Below are 19,923 nucleotides of genomic sequence, written 5' to 3'. Positions count from 1 at the left end.
CGAGAGAATTGCCGAGGGCCGATGGATTGTTGGTTCGGCTTCCATCGAAAACCGGTGTTCGGCGACCAAGGTAACTCTTCGCTAGTTGGAAAAATACTGCGGCAACCCGCTCTAGTCGAATGCAGAGTGTAGCTAAAAGACGCATCTGACCTCTCATACTCACGAAGTATGACACAGCTGTTGATAGTAGCTGAAGGTCTTGATCAATGGTGACTGCGGAGTGAGAGGCGTGGTTATGGACCAGGTTCTCGAATATGACGAAGAAAGAGATGAATGGATAGTAAAGAAGATGCCTTTAGCAACGTCAGTATGGTGTAGTTCGGCGTGTATTACTCGTAGTGGTTGAAGCGCCCAAGTGCTTAATCAGAACAAATAATATTTAGACGTACCATATAACCCCATTGTAGACCGACGACCAGTTGGAAACTACTGTCGGGAGCAGGAATATGGCCTCTCTTGCAGCTTCCAACCTGAGATTTGCAGAAGGCTCGTCGCCTTTGAGGAGGATAATGACGATATGCAGGTACTGAAACCTCGTACTGTTGAGACCAAGGGACATTTCCTGGAGTTGGGAGATCGTAAGGGAGTTCTTCTCAGCCTTAATAGTATCTTCCAATATCTATAATAATACTGATCAGCATCAAAGTTCCTCTCTTTAATTTTGGTGACCTAATACCAACCTTTATTGTCTCTGCATACCACTTTTCAAGCTTGATTTTGATTTCATGCCTTGTGAAAGCAGACGGGCCAGGAGACAGAAACTCGATAATCGATCCCATGATCTTGGCAAGCTTTATACCTCCGATAAAGAAATGGGCGCCGAATTGAGATGGTTTCGACGGCGTTTGTGAGCCGGCGAAATGGCTGCCGGTATGGGGCTGGAACTTGACAGGGTAGCTGAACTCCGGCAGCGGAACGTCTTGATACGAATTTTCCGGAAGAAATGGAGATCGACCAAATGCAAGGGTGCATGACTCATCAACAATGAATAAGAGCCAAAAGAGGGTCAAGCTCCGCTGGTGAGACTCAAAGTCGAGATGTGGCAGCACATGTAGGCCCAAAGCCTCAGCTTGACGGCAAGCGTGCCCAACGATCATCCAAGAGAGGTTCGGAGATGTATAGTCTTCACCATGCATTGCCATGATGGATAGAGCTTGTACATTGATTTCTCGCGGCTCTAAGAAAATGCTGCTGTTGTTGAGTGCCCTTCGCACGTTGCGCGGAAACTTTTCGGCTTGGTTGGCGTGGTTTTCCTCCTCGGTCGAAGCTTGTGCGAGCATAATGTAGTTGAAGAACACAAGCCACGCTTTTTGTGTGAATTGTTCTGGATGAAACACAATCTGCTTTGAGAGATCATCCGGAGGAGTACAGAAATAAAGCTCGCCGGTTGGTGCGTGTTCCATAAAGGCTAAAAAGTTGGAGGTGGAAAGTCAGCAGCGTAATATCAACTATTCACATACAACTCACTGCCGATAAGCTGGTAGCCCAAGGCTCTTGAAGGTATGAAAAATCCTTCATCATCTCCAACATCCTCCATCCTGACGGTCGCAGTCGTCAACGAAGTCGACAGGAACTGCAATTCAGAACGAGCATGCTGGTACGCAAAGGATGTGGACGTTCGCAAAGCTACCTCGATATTGCTTGACGCCTCTTTCAGGAAAGAGAATGAGTGAGAGGGTCCAAGGAACAGCCCTGGAGTGTCCTCATCCTTCGAGACTTGGGTATCGCTAGTGTTTGTCACTCTTGGTGTAGTTTCATTGTTTACAGATGCAATCTTCGGAGTGGTAGCTTGTAGAATTCTTTCTACGGCTTCAGTCAACTTTTGAAGGCTGCTCTCAGTATTTTGCAACCGTTGCTCGATGGAGGAAGGGTTTATCGAGCTTGGTGTCTTCAGTCTGTTTATACTTATTAGATTAGAATTAATAGAAGATTTTGGTATGAACCTACCGATCATTAACATGTGTGTCGCCTGGCTTGGTCACTGGCTTGTCTCGTGTATAATCGCAGCTACCAGGCCATGGTTTGCAAGCGCTGCACTTGGGTAGCTCTCTCGAGCACCTTCCACGGCGGAATGTCAGTAAGCACTCAACATGACCATCTTTCGGCCGCATGAGAAGGGATGTATCATGTACTTAAGCTTCTTCTGTCGGCAATAGTCACACCGCATGCCCGAATGTGTGAGTTCAACAGCCTTCGCAACAGCACCTTTCTAGCTTACCGCGAAACGAGTTAGGGTGGTGCTCGACGCCGAGTCATTGCTACGGTCCATTTTGCACAACTGGCAGTTGTTGTTCGTAAAAACGGTACTTGGCTTCCCGGAATTGACGGCTTTTCGGTCGGCCGTCCAATCGTGTTCCTGCTTCCGCGTTATCTGATGAGATTAGCTGAACGATGCTTCCAGTTGGAATAAGCAAGTCGGAGGTTGAAGTCCTAACAAGCTAATCTTGACTGGTTGGACCCGGACGACTGATTGCCGGCATTCCGGACCCATCCAATCATAGACATTTAATCCGGGAACCCACATATCTTGTAAGTCGGTGGCTTCTAAACCCGTACGTTTTCTTTGTCTGGATGACGGACCGCCGGAGCATCTTTCAAGCCGCGAAATTTCACCGTGATCAGGCCGTTCAGACAGGAACAAGACTGTTTCCGGAATGCCTCGCGAATATCGTGAGCTTTCTAAAACTATATATAAGATCATCAGAATTGTCATCTATTTGAGTCGTATTTGCTCACAATCAGCCTACCTGAAGCTAAAGTTTGCATTCTGTATTCCAACATCACAAAAAAATACGAATAATACTTTTACACTCGCACATTGGGCAACACCAACACACAATGGCAGCCCCTCAAACAAGTGCTACAACGACCCCTGTCGCCATCATCGGCGCTGGCCCTTGTGGCTTGACTTTCGCACGGCTGCTCCAAACAAAGAACATCGACTACGTTGTATTCGAGAATGATTCAGATGCATCCCTGACTCCCTTGTATCAGGGCGGTACGCTAGATCTTGACGCCAACTCTGGACAGGAAGCATTGAAGCAAGCTGGACTCTTTGAGGAGTTCAAAAAGCTGGCTCGATGGGATGCTTCGAGACTCATTATCCAAAATTCAAAGGCACCCTGAAAACCACAGTGGGAGAGGGGCGGGATGCCCCGGAGATCGACCGCTTTCAGCTGCGCCAACTCCTTCTCGAGTCGATTCCTGCCGACAGAATTCACGGGGGCCATGGAGTGCGTAACATCGAGAGAGACGGAAACTCCAACTCTGAAACGCCACGAGTGACTATAAATTTCACCAATGGAACTTCTATCTCTGGATTTCGAGTTGTGGTAGGTGCGGATGGGGCGTGGAGCAAGGTCTGACCCTTGATAAGTAATAGCCCACCCCCGTACTTCAGTTTATATAAGGCAACCTCCACTGAGTACCTGATCATTCAGCCGACTAACAAAGTATTCTAGATTACTCCTGTCAAGCCTGAGTACTCGGGAAAGATGTTTCTGGAGGGTCGAATCTCCTACAGCAACCCAAGTTATACAAGCGTACTGGAACTTTCAGGGCCTGGTAGCATGATGGCCTTAGGCCAGGGCCGCGCCCTCATGATCCAACAAGTAGCAGATCGATCATACCGAGTTTACATGGGCTTGGAGGGCCCCGAGGATTTGATACGAACAAGCTTCGATGTGGGCGATATTGAGGCTACGAAGGAGAAGCTTCTGTCTTCGGAAGAGTTCTACAGGGATTTCGCTCCCAACTTGCGCCAGTTCATCGCTGATGCTGAAGGACCTTTTCGACCGTGGATTCTTCACCGCATGCCTTTCTCCTCTCTGTCTTGGTCTCGTGTGCCTGGAGTCACGCTTCTGGGAGATGCTGCACATGTCTCAACACCTTTTGTTGGGGAAGGTGTGAATATGGCCATGCATGATGCTCTCAAACTGGCGCAGAGTATCGAAAAGCATTGCTGTGGCCCGAAATGCAATCTCTTCGAAGATTCTGATAAGATTGAGCAGCCTCTGAAAGAATACGAGACAGAAATGTTTGATCGTGCTCAAGATTTCATCAGGCGCTGCATGCTTAGCGAAGACATGTTTTTCGCTGATAATGGAGCTCAACTTTTTATGACGCCATCGCTGATGCTGTTGAAAAAATGAAGACGGGGCTTTTTGAAAGGTCTTGACGCTCTCAGTTCAACTGATCAGTCAAGGTTTCAATGGTTACATCGCCACAGCATAATTAGCAGTACATGGTACTTTCTTATAGATTGGTCTTTTTGTTAAACAGTGGAATAGAGCGGGTTGATAGCAAGGATCGCCACTAATCGGGACTTAGATGCGCTGATTAGACGCGAAGGATATACGTCAAAAAGTAGACAGATAGAGGGATAATCAACAAAACTTTACACTATCTTCTAAGATCTACCTTTCCTTATCCTGATTGACCTTGAGCTTTCTAGATGATTGACTTTCGAACGTGATAACACAGAAACGATCGGCGAGGAATCGTGTGTTGCTTGTGTAGGTTGTGGTGTTCCCTCTTGATCACCGCGCCACATAAATCCCGAACTACCATATACACTTTCAATAGATACGCCTGTGAGAAGCTGATTCACATTGCCACCTTCTCTGACTGCATTCCAACAAGTGCATTTCTACATAAATTCCATGCAAAAGGATTCAGACTTATAGGGAGTGTTATTGCTAGGATGTCCTGAGTAATCATGAGTTGAAGAGTCAGGACGGACCCGTCACAGTTTATTCAGCTAGTAGGGCCGAGCCTTCCATGACGAATACACATAAAACACATGGTTTGCGCCAGTCATTAATGTGAACTCTCAAGATACTAGCCATCAACTGCTTGGAATTCCTGTTCCAAAAAACTGGTACGTTCCTTGACAAATACTCATGCCATCTTGGCAACGTTCTTTTGTAAAGGTTCCCTTCCGTTGTCAACTGCACATTCTCAATGGCGCTTCCCCATTTGACCAGCTCTGCTTCTCCATAGGCTGTTTGCATGATGGCGAGGCCGAAGGCCATGCCGTCACTCGACCGCACACTCATTGGAAGGGTTATCATTGGATAGCCAGCCTGGGCAGCGATCTGGTACGTTTGGCCGACGTCAGGGGGAACCAGGAGCCCGGCAAGCCTTGAGCCGTTGGCCAATGTGAGAGCATCATTAATGCCGTTTCGTGTCGACGTCTGTGTGAACTCGACAGCCTGGTGATAGATCTCGTCCTTGATTCCTTGCGACTCAAGGGAAGCAAGGAACCCGTCCTGGCCGGAGTAGAATGCCGAAGTTCCAAGCGGCCACGGGTTTCCGCCTTCGGTTCCATCGTTGTTGTAGTTGAATGCAACGATGTCTTCAAGTGTCTTGATGTCGGTGTTCTCCAACTCAGACAGGTAAGAGTTGATGTTGTTGTAAAAGTCAACCTTTACCACCGTGTACTCGGATTCGTTTGGATAGCCCCTAGTCGTTCCGTAATCCCAATCCCACCCGTCGGGGCTGACTAGTGTCTGATAGTTGGTGATCTCAGTGTTGTTGATTATGGTTGCCCCCTCGGAGGTGATGAGCTTGAGGATCTGACCCAGAGCCTCCTTCTGCTCATCGTCTGCGTAGACCCAGAAGGTGTTCCAGGGCAGACCGAACGTAGCCCCCTTCAAAGCTGCTTTGGTTGATAGAAACTGTGTGTATCCTCCCTCTGGGGTATGGCCTTCTTGAGACAGTGTGTAATTGTCTCGCGAATCAATTCCGTAGATGGCATCGAAAGCATACACTGCATCCCTGACCGTGCGTCCAAAAGTCCCCACAGAGTCTTGGTGTTCGCTTTCTGGGATAACACTATCTATCGTCAGCAAACTCTCCCGTTCAAGATCTCAAGAGCCCAAAGTACCCAGCTCGAGACGTAAGACCGACTGTAGGCTTGAATCCCACGATGGCGTTGCGTTCCGCGGGGTTGATGACGCTCCCATCAGTCTCTGTGCCCAACGCAAATGCAATGGCGTTCGCTGCAACGCCAACTGCACTTCCCGTACTACTCCCACCCGGGTTAAGGGTGAAGTTGTATGGGCTTCTACATTGGCCGCCACGTGCGGAAAAGCCTTCGGAGTAGTTGTTGCTGCGCATATCGGCCCACTCGCTCAGGGCCGCCTTGCCGAACAGGACGGCGCCTGCATCTCTGAGGCGGGCTACCACGTGAGCATCGCGAGGGACGATGCTACCGAGAAGAGCATAACTTCCGGCGGTTGTTTCCATGGAGTCTTTAGTTGCGATATTGTCCTTGACTGTGAACGGGATCCCATGAAGAGGACCGCGGACCTTTCCGGCTTTTCGTTCCGCATCCATCTTCGCAGCAATCTGAAAAACATCTGGGTTGATTTGCAGGATGGAGCTGTTGCCCAAGTCAGGCTCCCTGGCAATGACAGTTTATCCAAGAATTCGTCCCAGCTGAAAGCTCACTTACTGGATATAGTCTTGCGTCTGGTACGTCCGCTGCATGTAGCAAGAAACAAGCTGTTGCGACGTCAGAGTTCCCGCGTCCATCGCGGCTTGCATTTGGTCAATGGTAGCCTCCTCCAACAAGAAGGCCCCACAGGTTGGCATTGGGAACAGGTCTACAGAATCGGCATTCTCTAGTAAGGGGAAAATTCGAGAAACCGTTGATGACGAGTTGCTTGAACACGGTAGGATGCCATCGTAGGAGCTGATGACACCTGAAGCGTAGAAAGTCGCCAAGACAGCACACCAGATCATAGTTCGCTGCATAATCGATGCAAAAAAAACAAGACTTGGGTTTGGCCAGACCAGCCTAAGTATTTCAGGTCGGTTATGAGAGAAAGAGTATCTGTTGGAATCGAAGAACCAGGCCACATAGCAATCTCCTTGTGCGCTATCTAGGTCTCACAATCTCCTCAGCTGATAAGCCGTGGAGCCTGCCCCGCCTCGAGGTGCCGTCTTCCGCAGCATAGCGCAGCGGGGCGCAGATAGGTTCTTGGCTAGTCACCGTGGCCTGTGATTGGCAATGAGATCGTAACTGCATTGGCAGCTACAGGCGATGATTGTGAGTCTTGATGGTTTCTGGGATGAGTGTGGTTAAGTTTACATAGTGTTTTCCAACACAGGCGTTAGGACCTCTGGCAAGACGTCAAGGCGAGTTGAAGACGTAATTATAAATTGCGCAATGCATGGAGATCATGTTTGGACATACACTGGAGCATCTAGCCGGTGCCACTGGGGTCGTGTATGTTGACAGCATCGAACGTATGTATGAACTCAACTAGCTAGCTTGGGAAAAATAGGCAATATGTACGGAATCCTTCAGTTCGAACGCTTTCGCTTTTGCTCCTCCATGGCCTGTGTAAAAGGCACACCGAATATAAGAGCCGGTGTGCAGTGTTCAACTACATACAATTGCAATCTTAGATGCGACAATACGGTGCCCCCAATCATCTCTGACCAAAATATTTCTACATTACCAACACATCTTTGGGGTTTAGAGCCATCGAAAGATATTCTAACCTCTTCCTTATCTTGATCGTTTGGTACCACGTCAAGTCCAAGCCTCCGAGCTTCGAGGATGGAAATAATATTTCCGTCCAGCCTGTGGTAGAGGATGGCGACTGCGGATAGGGATGCTCTTCGGTCTTTAGGGTCCCTTGTATAACCAGTGACAGCTTGAAATTTGTCTTTTGTTTCAACATTCAAGATCTTTCCAGTTGCAGGACTTTGGACAACGTCTGGGGGAATAGGGGGGTCGGGTGAATGAACGAAGGCAGCACCCTTGTTGATATAGCTACCATGGTCTCCTACCGAGAAATGGTTACGAGAAACGGAATTCGACGATATAGATTGATCGAGCTTCAATAACAGTGGTTAGTTTCAGGAATACGCGTAAGCCGGGCCGTTTACCTCTTACCCTTGTAGTGGAGAATGGACTTTCTGGTGGCCACGATGACACAGAAGGCATGTTTGGTACGTCTCCAGTCTTCACGATACTCTTCCCCAGGATAAAAAGAGCTTCATATGGAGAATTGAATGAAGCAGTAGGCGGTACCTGGCCCAGTGAGTATACACGTTGACGAGCACACTCTATCTGGTTCTCAAGTTTCTTCAGTGTGTCCAAGTGGGCTTTAATGCTACTTTTCAATCTATACCTGAGTAACGGTGGAGTTAGATTGATGGCATCAACAATATCTAGTCCACAACACTCACTTTTTCTTTTCCAGCTTCTTAACAGCGAGTGAATCAGAGGATTCCGTCTCAATCTTTTTGTAGACCAGCCTGAGTTGGATCGTAGCTATGATCAATGTGAGGTTGGTTTTGATCATTTCCATTTCGGGGAAAAGAGTAATGACATCGTCCTTGTGAAGCCACCACTTGACGAAAGCCACCGGTGTTCGGCTGCTTTTGGCAAGGCCCCGGAAGCGTTTTAAAACTGAAGTGAGGCGCATTACAAGCGAGTCGGAGTCGATAGATATGGCCCTGAGCACTTGCTTTGATGCTATGAAGTCAAAGACAGAAGATGTGCTGGTATTTGCGCCATACTCGTCCAGTGTTTCGACAGCCAAGCTAACGGCAAGCGAAAAGGTTCTTAGATGATTGGCACATCGCTCAACGTCTGGTTTCGAGATGCCGGCACGATGAGAGAATTGGTACAACGCGCGGGCGGATTTCTTGCCGTAGCATACGAGCTGGATGAGTGCTGCTGCGCTCGCAACAATCCCAATAACTTCGGCCATGCTGATGGTCACAGATGCGTCGACAAGTAATTATCTTTCTTTGGTTATGAAACATAAACGAGAGAAGGTATGTCCTGGGGGGCTCACTGGGGTTTAGTATGCCCAACCTCATCAAAAACTACCGGGAGGATGGTAGAACGATTCCACTGAATTCCGTACAGTCTGTCTATCTGCCTTTCCAGATCAGGCTGGGGCGCAACAGATCCCGTTCAGGCGTGCTGCATATGCACGAGGAACACTTACAACCCCCCACAAGAAAGGGCGAACCGGTGGGCAAACACCTGGAACGATCAGCCATGCATGCAGCGTTCAGTGCAACCCTATGCTTACTGCGTCGAAGCCTAAGCCGCTCTTTTTACAAGGCTGCTAAGCGAAGTGTAATTTTCGGTGAAAGTGAGGAGTATGGCTACGTTTCATCCATCGGAATGTGCGAGGACAAGATGGCAGATTGATCCCGTCACCCTAACATCCGGAGCCGGTATCTCCACTTTTGCGGTGCTCCGGGCTTCAATCGGTCGGGGTGTGGGGCGGCCAGACACCGGTATAATTGCTATCCGGACCCGAGAGCGGGCTGTCGATAGTGTCGGGTGGCGGAGAAACGATTGGATGGCCTCAGAAACAGAGGATCTCCAGTCCATCGATGACTAATAACGGGGTAGTGATGTCATGACCCAGCGATTGATAAATATCTAGGATACAAAACAGATTCAGGAGCATCGTCCCCGAAAACAGCTTCCAGAAACCACCAGGAACCATATCATATTCAAAACCACACTTACAATGGCATACTCACGAATCGGAGTGGTGACTGGCGCCAACAAAGGCATCGGATATGCAATTGGTAGGCAATCCTTCATCCAATCCCCCCACACGTCACATGTGGCCACCCACTCATACCTCCGACCGCAGTCCGACAGCTCGCGCTGCAGTACCCCAAATCCCCCTTGAACAACGGTCCGTTACTCATCTACCTGACGGCCAGAGACAAATCTCGCGGCGAGCAGGCTGTTAGCAACATCCAAGGCGATGCGGATCTTAAGCAGACCAAGGCCCTGTCGGCGCACGGCGGTGCTACCGCCATCAAATTCCACCAGCTTGACATCTCCGACTGCGGCAGCATCTCAAAACTTGCCTCGTTCTTGAAGAAGGAGCACCCTGACGGCATCGACTTTGTCATCAACAATGCCGGTATTGCGATGCAAGGATTTGGTACGTCATCCGCTGGTCCAATCCCCTTCCCCTCCCCTCGGTGCTGACGATGGAAACCGCAGACTCAAACGTCGTAAAGAATACGCTGGCGTGCAACTACTACGGTACCCTAGAGGCGACCAGGGCTTGGATTCCCATCCTCAAGCCCGACGGCCGCATAGTCAATGTGGCCTCGATATCGGGCTCGCTGAGCAAGTACTCGCCCGAGATCAGGCAGCGCTTCTACAACACGCAGTCGGTTTCCGACGTCACCAAGCTCATGGAGGAGTTCACCGCCGCGGTGGAGAAGGGGACGCACGAGAAGGACGGGTGGCTGAGCGCGGCGTACGCGGTCTCCAAGGCTGGCGAGATCGCCATGACGAGGGCGATCGCCAGGGAGCTGCAAGAGAAGGGAAGTAAGTTGATGGTCAACTCATGCCACCCAGGATATGTCGTCACAGACATGACGAAGGGAGGAGGTACGAAGACCCCAGACCAAGGTGCTCAGACTCCCGTTCATTTAGCGATTGCGGATATTGGCGGGACAACGGGTGAGTACTGGTCCGATGAAAAGATTGCAAAATGGTAAAACCCGGGGTGTAAGTCTACAACACAAGTTTACAACAGTTCAAATCGTCCGCGTCGCAGAAAGACAAAATTAAAAGACTGCAAATATGAACCTAAAAAATGAGGTCCATCCAGGATTCGAACCTGGGCCTACGGAAGTTCCTATATCAGAATCCGACGTCCTAACCAACTAGACTAATAGACCGGTGTGATTGGAGACTGTTGATACGATGGAGAAAATTTTGAACTAATATTCTCTACAAAACAAAAAAAGAGATTCTGCAGCTTGAAGACGAATGCTCATGCCCTAATTTGGTGGCAAACGAAGTTGTCGGACGACTTTAAACAGGGTCTAGTATTCGGACAACTAGTTTTTCCCGCCATGCCCTTCTTACCCGCTTTAACATTCCTCGCTAGTGTCAGTTTAAGCATACCTAGCGGCGTGCGACTCTAACACTTCAAGGTTCGGCTTCCGTATATCGTAAATGAGCCTACCGGCTGCCCTAACGAGCACGCGAGAAAAATACAAGAGAAGAAACAAACCAGAACAATGAAAGGAAAATAATCTCCCATCATCCCCATTACCCTGGAGAAGCAGCCGTGGATCAATAGCAGGGCCCGTGTGAGTGCGCATGCTTTTCCCCGCGCTTGAGAGTTACTTAGGTAGTGGATTCAGGGGGCGCCTGTCAATTATATCCATGTGGCTTACTCAACTCTCCCTTCTATTTATTTTTCAACCCATAGGTGCACAGACCCCTCTGCTAGAAAAACGTATAGAAGACGCCCTATATCCCTAACAGGGCACATAAATCTAGTCTCTTTTAGTAAAATCTGTTCCTAACACCACTATAACAACATACCTCTTCTTTACTATAACACCTCTATATAAATAAGTTATACTAAAAAAATAAGCTAAAAGCCTTTTTAAAGAGTTTAGGCTAATATAATAACCCTTACTTTATATACTATTATATAAGCTAACTAGCTATATTAAGTTTTTTTTCTTTATAAAGGTTTTTTTTAGTATAATTATTTACTTTAGTAAAAACTTAAATAAATTAGTACTAATAAGAAGGATAATAAAAAATCTAGCTAAGTAGAAGTATATCTAATAGACCTCTATAGGAAAAAAAGGCTTTAGGCAGGCTAGGGGCTTAGGTCCTAAAGGTGTACTAGACAGGAGCACTTTAATGTTACTCCTATAAGGAAAATCACGCTAGAGCCTTAGGCACCAGTTAGTACTAAAACCAGCACTAGATTAAACTCCTACCCCTAAAGGCAAAAAGGACCCTCTGTGCCTATAGCACTGTTATCCTGTACCACTCTATATGTATGTAGGCGACGTAAGCCTTAGGATTAGCGGTAGGCGCCCTTTGCCCTAAATAGGGACGTCCTGGCGTTAAATATAACAACAACAACAACAACAACAACAACAACAACAACAACAACAACAACAACAACAACAACCATGTGGCTTACTCTGTACTGTGTGGAGATCGACATAGCGTCGTGGTACGCGCAAACATTCTTGGACAATATCACTGTTAATTCTGTGAGAGTCTTCTGAATTCCAGGCTCTCAACACCCGTTCAGTTCGTGACCCTGCTCAGCCACCAAGACAGCGGCGTTCAATCCCAATTCCTAGACGAGGAAATCCACGGCTTGCAACCTAAGGGGTAGACTTGACTGAATGTCGGATGTTGGCGAATAGGTAATCCTCATCCTCGGACCCGATACCTAGCCAAAGGGTGCTGAAAGGTGGCCTGCGGCAGCACTCGGCCATAGACTTGCAGTCTCAATGAGGTTGGTTCATTGAGCTTCTTCGTGCAGGTCGAGGGTGGGGGTGTTCGCCAGAGAATCCCTAGGGTGTCGATCTGTTCTGGTGAAGGTGAGATTTGACCAACCACCTTCACATTCTGCGACAGCCAACTGTGCAACTCGCGTCGCCCAATGAGACACTTTCGCTACGAAGTTACAAGTTATCTTCTCGATAACGCTGCACCATTCGGAGAGAGCCCTGCCTCTGTCTGTAACCTCCGTATGCCAAGGGATCCTGACCGGCCCGACAGCATAGCATTGGCCTTGGGTCTCTGCCAAGATGACAAGTGACGCAGTCAACAAGCCAACGGTAACGCAATTGGGGAATGGCAATGGCCTTCATAGCCTGCTGGGGGCGAGTTCGACCAGCCACCCACCCGTGGAATCAAAAGAGAGCGGCCCTTTTCGGTAGGCTATTCCCCTCCCCAGGGGCACCATGCCATGCTCGTTGCTTGTTCCTCATCCCAAAAAGCTTCGCACTGCCTTGGCTCAAGATGGTTTATAGCGCGACCATCATTTGACAGCTCGAGCCCCGGGACCCAGACATGTTGTCAAAATAATGTGGCAACGGTAGCAAAGCGTGCCATCTACCAGCCCGGACCATATCGTGTCGCTGGTCGCCTTGGAGTTCTCGCTCTCATCTTGGAAAAAATAAAATTCACTCGTGTTCCCCTCCGGCCGCGCCAGCTGCAGGTTGAGTTGGGCGCATTGCGTCGCGTGGGGTGGACGGCCGGACACACCGATGCCAAGCTGTCGGGACGCTGTTGGTGAGTAGTCTCGACGCTGATGATGACGATGATGGTCCGCCGTAGAGGTGCGCCGGATTCGATAGATCAAGAGCTATCAGCATGCGACTATCATGCGCCGCCTCATGCAATCGAAAGCAAAGCTTACCCAACGCGGCGACCCTCATCGACTCTCGTTCTTCTTCTTAACCCCCCTCACGCGCTTTTGAGGTATGCATGGCACTCATACAGGGGGCGCGAGTTGAGATTGTCTCTCACTTCCCGTCTCGGGAATGCATCGATAAGACCATTGTCTCTTATGTCTAGTGTACAGATAGCTATGCCGGGGCGGGCTCCACCACTTATTATCGCCTAGCATACCCCTCTCTGAGGTGGTTTACATTCAGGCACGCCTGCCACGCCTAGTGTAGAAACATTTGGCACAGAACTTAAACTAATAGGGGCCTGGACCCTGCGGAAGGTGAGTGGGATGAGGCGGCAGGCTTGATGACTCTACTACTACGAGTACTCCGTACTATGTAGAGCAGAAGGGCAAACTGCCAGGATCCCTCATGTGCAAAGTACAGGGTTACGGGCAGTACTCGGGAGGTGGCGTACGTAGTGTACAGCTCCTTGCTCCAAGGAGACGTGAGGTAACCATTTCCAACTCCCCCAGTCCCATCCAGGCCCGTTTCCGGGGCTTTCCATGTTAGGGCATTGGTACGATTTGCCAAAGAATGAATCCGCTATCCTGCAGATTCGTGCTGTTCACCCCTCCTCCCCCCCACTATCCCGCAGACAAGCTCATGTTGCTCTGCCCGGCGGGACGCTGCAATGTGCTACTGGTCCCTGATCTCTGGGAATCCTTAGGTGCTCCCTTAAAAAGAGATCTGCAGCCCTCCCTCTCGGTGGCAAGCGAGCGTGTGATGTCTTCTCGGCATTCTCCCTCTTCTTCCGTTTCGTCGCAGCTCTCTGACTCTCTCAAAGTGTGTCCGGCCTGAATGACCTCAGAAAGACCGTAGCTTACTCAGTAGTCCTTGGCACTCCATCGTCATCAACCACATGGAATTCATTGTGCAGTTCTTCTCACTCCTCCTTAAGGCCATTCGGTAAATCGAAGGCTTGCGCATTTGCGACTTCACAACCAAAGAGGCCCTCCCCCCCAGCTCTGCGCATCTTGCGCACCTTGATCCCACGGAAAGTGTCAAATCTCCAAGCCTTCACTTGCGAGCCATTCCCGGGCGAGTTGAGACGACCCCGCGGCGCCGTGATCACCCCCCGCGCCCCCGGGTTTTGATCCCCCACATTCTCCTCCTCACCGGCCATGTCGTCCACCGGCATTGAGCGCGCAGGTCACAATGACGACCCGCCGACCTACGGCTCCTCCTACCACGGGCGCTTCCCTCAGGAAAAGCTCGTTGGCCAGCCGCATGACGAGACCCTGGAAGCAGGCGGCCGTTCGTCTCTGGACTCGAGCCTGAAGCAGGATCATACCCATCGCAAACTCAAGTCGCGTCATATCCAGCTAATTGGTATCGGTGGCACGATTGGTACGTCGTCTACGTGTGCGAAATCAAAGGACCCAGCAAGACTAACACATCGCGCACAGGAACCGCTCTCTACGTACGTTGAAAATCGCGCACCCCGTGGCCGCCTGCTACCCGTGGCCGCCTGCTACCCGTGGCTACCGTACTCACGATACCTGCAGGTCCAAATTGGAAGGGGTTTGCTCAACGGTGGGCCGGCGAGCCTGTTCCTCGCCTTCAGCGTTTGGTGCACCTTCATCCTGGCCGTGACCCTCAGCATGGCTGAGATGGTCACCTATCTCCCGATCTCGAGCCCCTTCATCCGCTTCGCCGGTCGCTACGTCGACGAGGCCTTCGGATTTGCTGCTGGCTGGAACTTTTTCGTCTTCGAGGCCGCCCTTGTCCCCTTCGAGGTCGTCGCCTGCAACCTCATCATCCACTTCTGGAGCGACGCGGTCCCCGCCGGTGGCATCATTGCCATCATCCTAGTCCTGTATGGCCTCATCAACGTCATGGCCGTGCAGTGGTACGGTGAGACCGAGTTCTGGGCTGCCCTCGGCAAGTTCATCCTCATCGTCGGCCTCATCATCTTCACCTTCATCGTCATGCTCGGCGGGAACCCGCTGGGAGACAGGTTCGGCTTCAGGTACTGGAACGAGCCTGGGGCCTTCGCGGAGCTCTACTATGAAGGCTCACTCGGCAAGTTCCTCGGGTTCCTGCAGTGCCTCATCATGGCCTCCTTCACGATCGCCGGGCCGGACTACGTCTCCATGGCCGCCGGCGAGGCCGAGAACCCGCGCAAGATCATGCCCCGCGCCTTCAACGCCGTCTTCTACCGCCTGACCGCCTTCTTCGTCCTCGGCTCTCTCTGCGTCGGCATCCTCGTGCCATACAACGACGAGGAGCTCACCCGCGCCTTCAAGGACGCGGAGCCCGGCGCCGCCGCCTCGCCCTACGTCGTCGCCATGAACCGCCTTAAGATCAGGGTCCTGCCGCACATCGTCAACGCCATGGTTCTTACCGCCGCCTTCTCCGCCGGCAACAGCTACGTCTATTGCGCCTCGCGCTCGCTGTACGGGCTTGCGCTCGAGGGCAAAGCGCCCGCCTTCTTCAAGAGGTGCACGAAGAAGGGCGTCCCAGTCTACTGCGTCATCGCCGTTCTGCTCATCGGACTCCTTAGCTTCCTCCAGCTCAGCTCCAACACGGCCGTCGTGCTCAATTGGTTCGTCAGTCTGGTCACCGCGTCGCAACTCATTAACTTTTCCTGCATGTGCACGGCGTACCTGGCCTTCTACCGCGCCCTCAAGGCCCAAGGCATCAGTCGCGACTCGCTGCCGTACAAGGGGTGGTTCCAGCCGTATGCCGCTTGGTATGGCCTCATCGGCACCTTCATCATGACGTTTGTCGGTGGCTACACCGTTTTTCTGCCCCTGGATGGGTACTGGAACATTCCCGACTTTTTGTTCTCGTAGGTCTAACGCGTATGCTGCGGTTCGTACAGCAAAACGGCTAACATGGCTAGGTACACCATGGTCGGCATCTTCCCCGTCTTGTATTTAGGCTGGAAGTTTATCAAGCACACCAAGATCTATAAGCCCGAGGAGGTCGATCTGTATCGCAACAAGGTACGGTGATATCCCGTAGAAAGAAAGTGGCAGTCTCATCACCATGTTACTGACGGTATAACAAACAGGAAGAGGTTGATGAGTACGAGAGGAATTTTGTGCCTACGCCGCCAGCGTAAGTCATAATCACTTGCAATGCTTTGAACAACGAATGCTGACTAGCTGAGCAGCAACACGTTCGAGAAGGTGCTGGACAAGCTTTTCGGCTAAACTCCCCGAACACACCCACATTCCTACTTGTATCTTTGGTTTTTGAAGGGGCTTGGCTTTAAGGGCTGAAAAGCTTTGGGATACCCCACACGGAAACACCAGAGGGGACAGATAACACAGAACAGTCGAGATACTCCAAATGTAAATGCCTCAAGACATGACGTGACTGGTAAAACCCACCAACGTGCAAAGCAGAACAATGCCTCTCTCTTGGATACAGAGAGTATCGCTTTCTATGTGAAGAGGAACTAAACTTCTTCGTAACGAATAGGATGGTCGATGTATCCCATGGACTTGATGAAAATCTGCGCACTCTCCAAAAGTCGTCTCTTCGCATCGCCCCTGGCATCGCGGCCGATAAAGGCACTGTGTGCATCATCAAAATCAAGCACGGAAACGGCCTTCCAGATGCCATACACGGCATCTGGAGAGAGCGGGATCTATGGGCGTTGCCAAAAGTCAGTTCTCCACCCAGCGACTCCCAAGAGCGCAACCGGGCCTACTCACCATGTTCGGATACGACCACATGAATGTAAAGCTCGCGGTCCCCTCGGGCCGGTCGACGTGATACATGCCGCTCGGCACCACCATGACCGAGTCCGCCACGAACAGCTTTTTCTCGCTCTTCCATAGCAACACCGAGCTGCCGGGGAAGTGGCCCGCGACCTTGACGGCCAGAAACTGCCCGTAGAGAAACTCCATCGCCAGCCCCTCCCACAGCACGTGCGCGTCGCCCCGGCGTGGAAGCCACCCGGCGTCCTCGGCCGAGACGTACACCTTGCAGCCAAATGCCTCGGCCCAGTGTAACGCGGTGGAGAAGTAATGAGGATGCGAGATGACGATGGCGTCGATGCCGCCAAGGGCGACAATGCGGCTCACTGTCTCGTCGTCGATGTACGTGATGCAGTCCCACAGGAGGTTACCCGCGATGGCAGAACGCAAGAGGAATGCTCTTTGGCCGATACCGACCGGGGGCTCGGTGCGGATGGCGACGACGCTCGAGTTGTACTTATCCTTGGTGAAGACGTTTCTGTGCTTTCTGGAATCTTGGAGCTCGCGAAGCGTGGTGAACCATTGGCTGCAGCTGTTATTAGCCTGTCCTGTTGACTATTTGTGACGAACGAAAGCGACATTGAGACCGCACTGGGACAACCTCACCCTCCTTCGGGGACGTATTGCCGAGGATCGTCGCATATTTTGCATGACTTGATTGAATGGCTGCCGTACTGCACGCCGCAGGTACCGCAAATGAGGAGATCCATTTTGTTGTAGTTAGCTATTTCAGGGTCTCACAAGAACAACCTGCGACTTATACTTAGTTGTGATGATGGCCTTGGCTACTCAATCCAGATTCTAACCCCTCATTCTAAGGCAGTTGACAATTGGCATGAATTGTATCAGCATTAGTCAGACTGAGCATCACGATGCTTAGTCAGGGTGCCAGTGTGGTTTCTTGACGCCCGTCGCCCGTAGGAGTAACCCGACGGGCGGGGCTGTCTTGAATCGCTGATCGCTGGTGACCCCTGAATCAACTGGGATTGGTCTGTAGAAAACGAGACCCTTTTCTGCGAGATATTGACAACTTGGTAGGGCGACATGGCGAGGGTTTCGAATCAAAAAGCCCAATGTTGAGAGCAGGGCTGTCGCTATTGCTGGTCAGACCCTCAGCTTTTAGATCATGATTGCAGGCCAGGAACGTAGAAAAGATGCGGCTTGAACTCTGGCGGGCTGGGTTGGTGTAACTTTATTGCTGCGGTCATAGACTTTGACAATTCAATAAGCATATTTCTTCTAGTATACTATGATTGACACACTTACATGGAGCAAATAAATCATGTTACGGCTCAATCAATTATCAACCTCATTAAGCTGTCAGAATACGAACGGGCTTGCTCACCGTTGTGATATTATCAGGACTACTACACTGCCCTATGGCTCGCACGTATATTATCGTAAGGAATCTAGCTCGACCAAGTATTGCTTGCCCTTTCCGGGATGCTTCTCGACGTTGACCAAAACAATCCTCTGCCTGGCGCGATGGAGCCGAACGATCGCTTGCTCATCGAGTTTAGATTCTCAAAAGTCTAAAGTCATCAAAGCTTAAAACCTTTGGACTCGTCGTTGAATCAGGCAATCTTAAATACTTGGCCTGCGGCCTTCCACCTGGGAAACAAAATCCAGAACAGCTGTTCCAACCGAAAAATACTCCCAGTTGTTTCCCCGGTTAGACGGCACTCAAAGATGACCGTCTAACCACCCTTCTCATCAAATCCTAAAGTCGCTACGCTTCTGCTCATATTTATAAGGCTCCACCCGTAGATTGTTTTGGGACCTAAGCGGTCGCACAGTCGGCTCATATCCCCTAGGCGCAGGGGACCACAATCGTCGTCCCGGCTGAAATAAAGTCGGGATTTGCGATGTTGTTCGTTTTGGCAAGCGCGGCAGCTGTGGTGCCGAAATCGGCGGCGATCGAGTTGAGGTCGTCGCCTGAAACGATATAGTACCAGCCTTGCCCAGGGTGGGCCGGGTCGTGTCTGCAGCCTCGCTTGGCGGCAGCCATGCCAGCAAAGGCGGCGAGAGAAATGAGCAGAGAGGCGGTGCGCATTTTGATGGTTGATGTAGTCGAAAACGAATGAAATAGTTTGGAGAGGACTTTTTGGTTTATGCCGAAGGTTTGGATACAGAATGACCTTGAGGGTTGCTGATGATGGCCGGTTCGTCGTATCCTTATGTATTTAAGATGCTGCCCTGTAACTATCAATCTCTCCCCGGCTGTTCCGGATACTATATTAAGACTCTACTGCAGTTATATTACTTGTAATGTACATCGTATGTCTTCAAATTAAATGCTCCAGCTACATGTGAGTACACGAGTCAGGGAATAGGCGACGATCATACTGCCTCCTTACTAAAAGCAACGGGTCTCATTAAACTTTATCTTCCCAGTGTTAATATCAGCATACGAAGAACTGAAGAATTTGTTCTTTATCGGGTTGGGGCTAGAAAACTCATCTATTCTATATTCCAAGGACGAATACACGTTAGCTCGATGGGCTCGTTCCCAGTTAATACACTTCAACGGACTGATCTTCAATCAAATACGAAGAAACAACATACAGAAAAGTATCCCTCCAAGGTTGAAGAGGTGACGGGATCGCCGATAGTCCGGATCCCTGAGTGTACCCACCTCCAGGTCGGAACCCGCAGCCAAGGACAGCGGGCTCTGACAAAAATGGGTACAGACATCTTGGGGATATAATTGCCGATTGCGACCTGGAGCAACCTCCAAATACACAAGAAATGAAACACGTTGTGTCACAGAATAATTCCGAACAAGTTGAGTGTCCACATCCATGGATGCCCGCGCAGCTTCGGACCACTTCCTGATTGATACCCTCTTGCTATTCAGTTTGGCTTGGGCGAACAGATATCCAAAGGCGTCTGGTTCATGACTAATCAACTGTGGACATACATATCGTATGGTAACCAAGCCTTTACCCACCTGAACATAATCCGATGCAATGTCAACTTG

The 19,923-nt window shown here is 50.4% G+C and overlaps 8 protein-coding genes and 1 non-coding gene across 9 annotated transcripts; 3 read left to right on the top strand and 6 right to left on the bottom strand.

Annotated features, from left to right (window-relative positions):
• Positions 1–81: 81 nt before the first annotated feature.
• GLRG_08009 (fungal specific transcription factor domain-containing protein) lies at positions 82–1,537 on the bottom strand (the record flags this gene model as incomplete). The annotated part of the gene is made up of 5 exons (XM_008098694.1): positions 82–111; positions 164–293; positions 390–619; positions 681–1,408; positions 1,468–1,537. The coding sequence occupies 5 exons, from the start codon at positions 1,535–1,537 to the stop codon at positions 82–84; spliced, it is 1,188 nt and encodes a 395-aa protein (XP_008096885.1).
• A 1,301-nt stretch (positions 1,538–2,838) lies between these two features.
• On the top strand, positions 2,839–4,151 carry GLRG_08008 (uncharacterized protein; the record flags this gene model as incomplete). The annotated part of the gene is made up of 3 exons (XM_008098693.1): positions 2,839–2,998; positions 3,136–3,233; positions 3,462–4,151. The coding sequence occupies 3 exons, from the start codon at positions 2,839–2,841 to the stop codon at positions 4,149–4,151; spliced, it is 948 nt and encodes a 315-aa protein (XP_008096884.1).
• A 600-nt stretch (positions 4,152–4,751) lies between these two features.
• On the bottom strand, positions 4,752–6,549 carry GLRG_08007 (amidase; the record flags this gene model as incomplete). Its single annotated transcript, XM_008098692.1, has 3 exons — positions 4,752–5,835; positions 5,888–6,385; positions 6,458–6,549. The coding sequence occupies 3 exons, from the start codon at positions 6,547–6,549 to the stop codon at positions 4,752–4,754; spliced, it is 1,674 nt and encodes a 557-aa protein (XP_008096883.1).
• Positions 6,550–8,201: 1,652 nt separating this feature from the next.
• Positions 8,202–8,732, bottom strand: GLRG_08006 (uncharacterized protein; the record flags this gene model as incomplete). Its single annotated transcript, XM_008098691.1, has 1 exon — positions 8,202–8,732. The coding sequence occupies one exon, from the start codon at positions 8,730–8,732 to the stop codon at positions 8,202–8,204; it is 531 nt and encodes a 176-aa protein (XP_008096882.1).
• A 780-nt stretch (positions 8,733–9,512) lies between these two features.
• On the top strand, positions 9,513–10,509 carry GLRG_08005 (carbonyl reductase; the record flags this gene model as incomplete). The annotated part of the gene is made up of 3 exons (XM_008098690.1): positions 9,513–9,573; positions 9,642–9,941; positions 10,004–10,509. The coding sequence occupies 3 exons, from the start codon at positions 9,513–9,515 to the stop codon at positions 10,507–10,509; spliced, it is 867 nt and encodes a 288-aa protein (XP_008096881.1).
• A 101-nt stretch (positions 10,510–10,610) lies between these two features.
• Positions 10,611–10,692, bottom strand: GLRG_13203. The gene has a single exon. It is a non-coding gene; the product is annotated as a tRNA-Gln (tRNA).
• A 3,662-nt stretch (positions 10,693–14,354) lies between these two features.
• On the top strand, positions 14,355–16,391 carry GLRG_08004 (amino acid permease; the record flags this gene model as incomplete). Its single annotated transcript, XM_008098689.1, has 6 exons — positions 14,355–14,580; positions 14,640–14,653; positions 14,739–16,024; positions 16,079–16,181; positions 16,250–16,296; positions 16,352–16,391. 6 exons carry the CDS (start codon positions 14,355–14,357, stop codon positions 16,389–16,391), a joined length of 1,716 nt encoding a protein of 571 aa, XP_008096880.1.
• A 248-nt stretch (positions 16,392–16,639) lies between these two features.
• Positions 16,640–17,653, bottom strand: GLRG_08003 (metallo-beta-lactamase superfamily protein; the record flags this gene model as incomplete). Its single annotated transcript, XM_008098688.1, has 3 exons — positions 16,640–16,831; positions 16,899–17,469; positions 17,550–17,653. The coding sequence occupies 3 exons, from the start codon at positions 17,651–17,653 to the stop codon at positions 16,640–16,642; spliced, it is 867 nt and encodes a 288-aa protein (XP_008096879.1).
• A 987-nt stretch (positions 17,654–18,640) lies between these two features.
• GLRG_08002 (uncharacterized protein) lies at positions 18,641–19,057 on the bottom strand (the record flags this gene model as incomplete). The annotated part of the gene is made up of 1 exon (XM_008098687.1): positions 18,641–19,057. A coding segment is annotated over one exon (417 nt), but the record flags the coding sequence as incomplete, so codon positions are not given.
• Between the last annotated feature and the right edge of the window lie 866 nt (positions 19,058–19,923).

This window comes from Colletotrichum graminicola (assembly GCF_000149035.1).
Source record: "Colletotrichum graminicola M1.001 genomic scaffold supercont1.35, whole genome shotgun sequence".
Lineage (NCBI taxonomy): Eukaryota > Fungi > Ascomycota > Sordariomycetes > Glomerellales > Glomerellaceae > Colletotrichum > Colletotrichum graminicola.
This window is presented reverse-complemented; position numbering and strand designations above follow the sequence as displayed.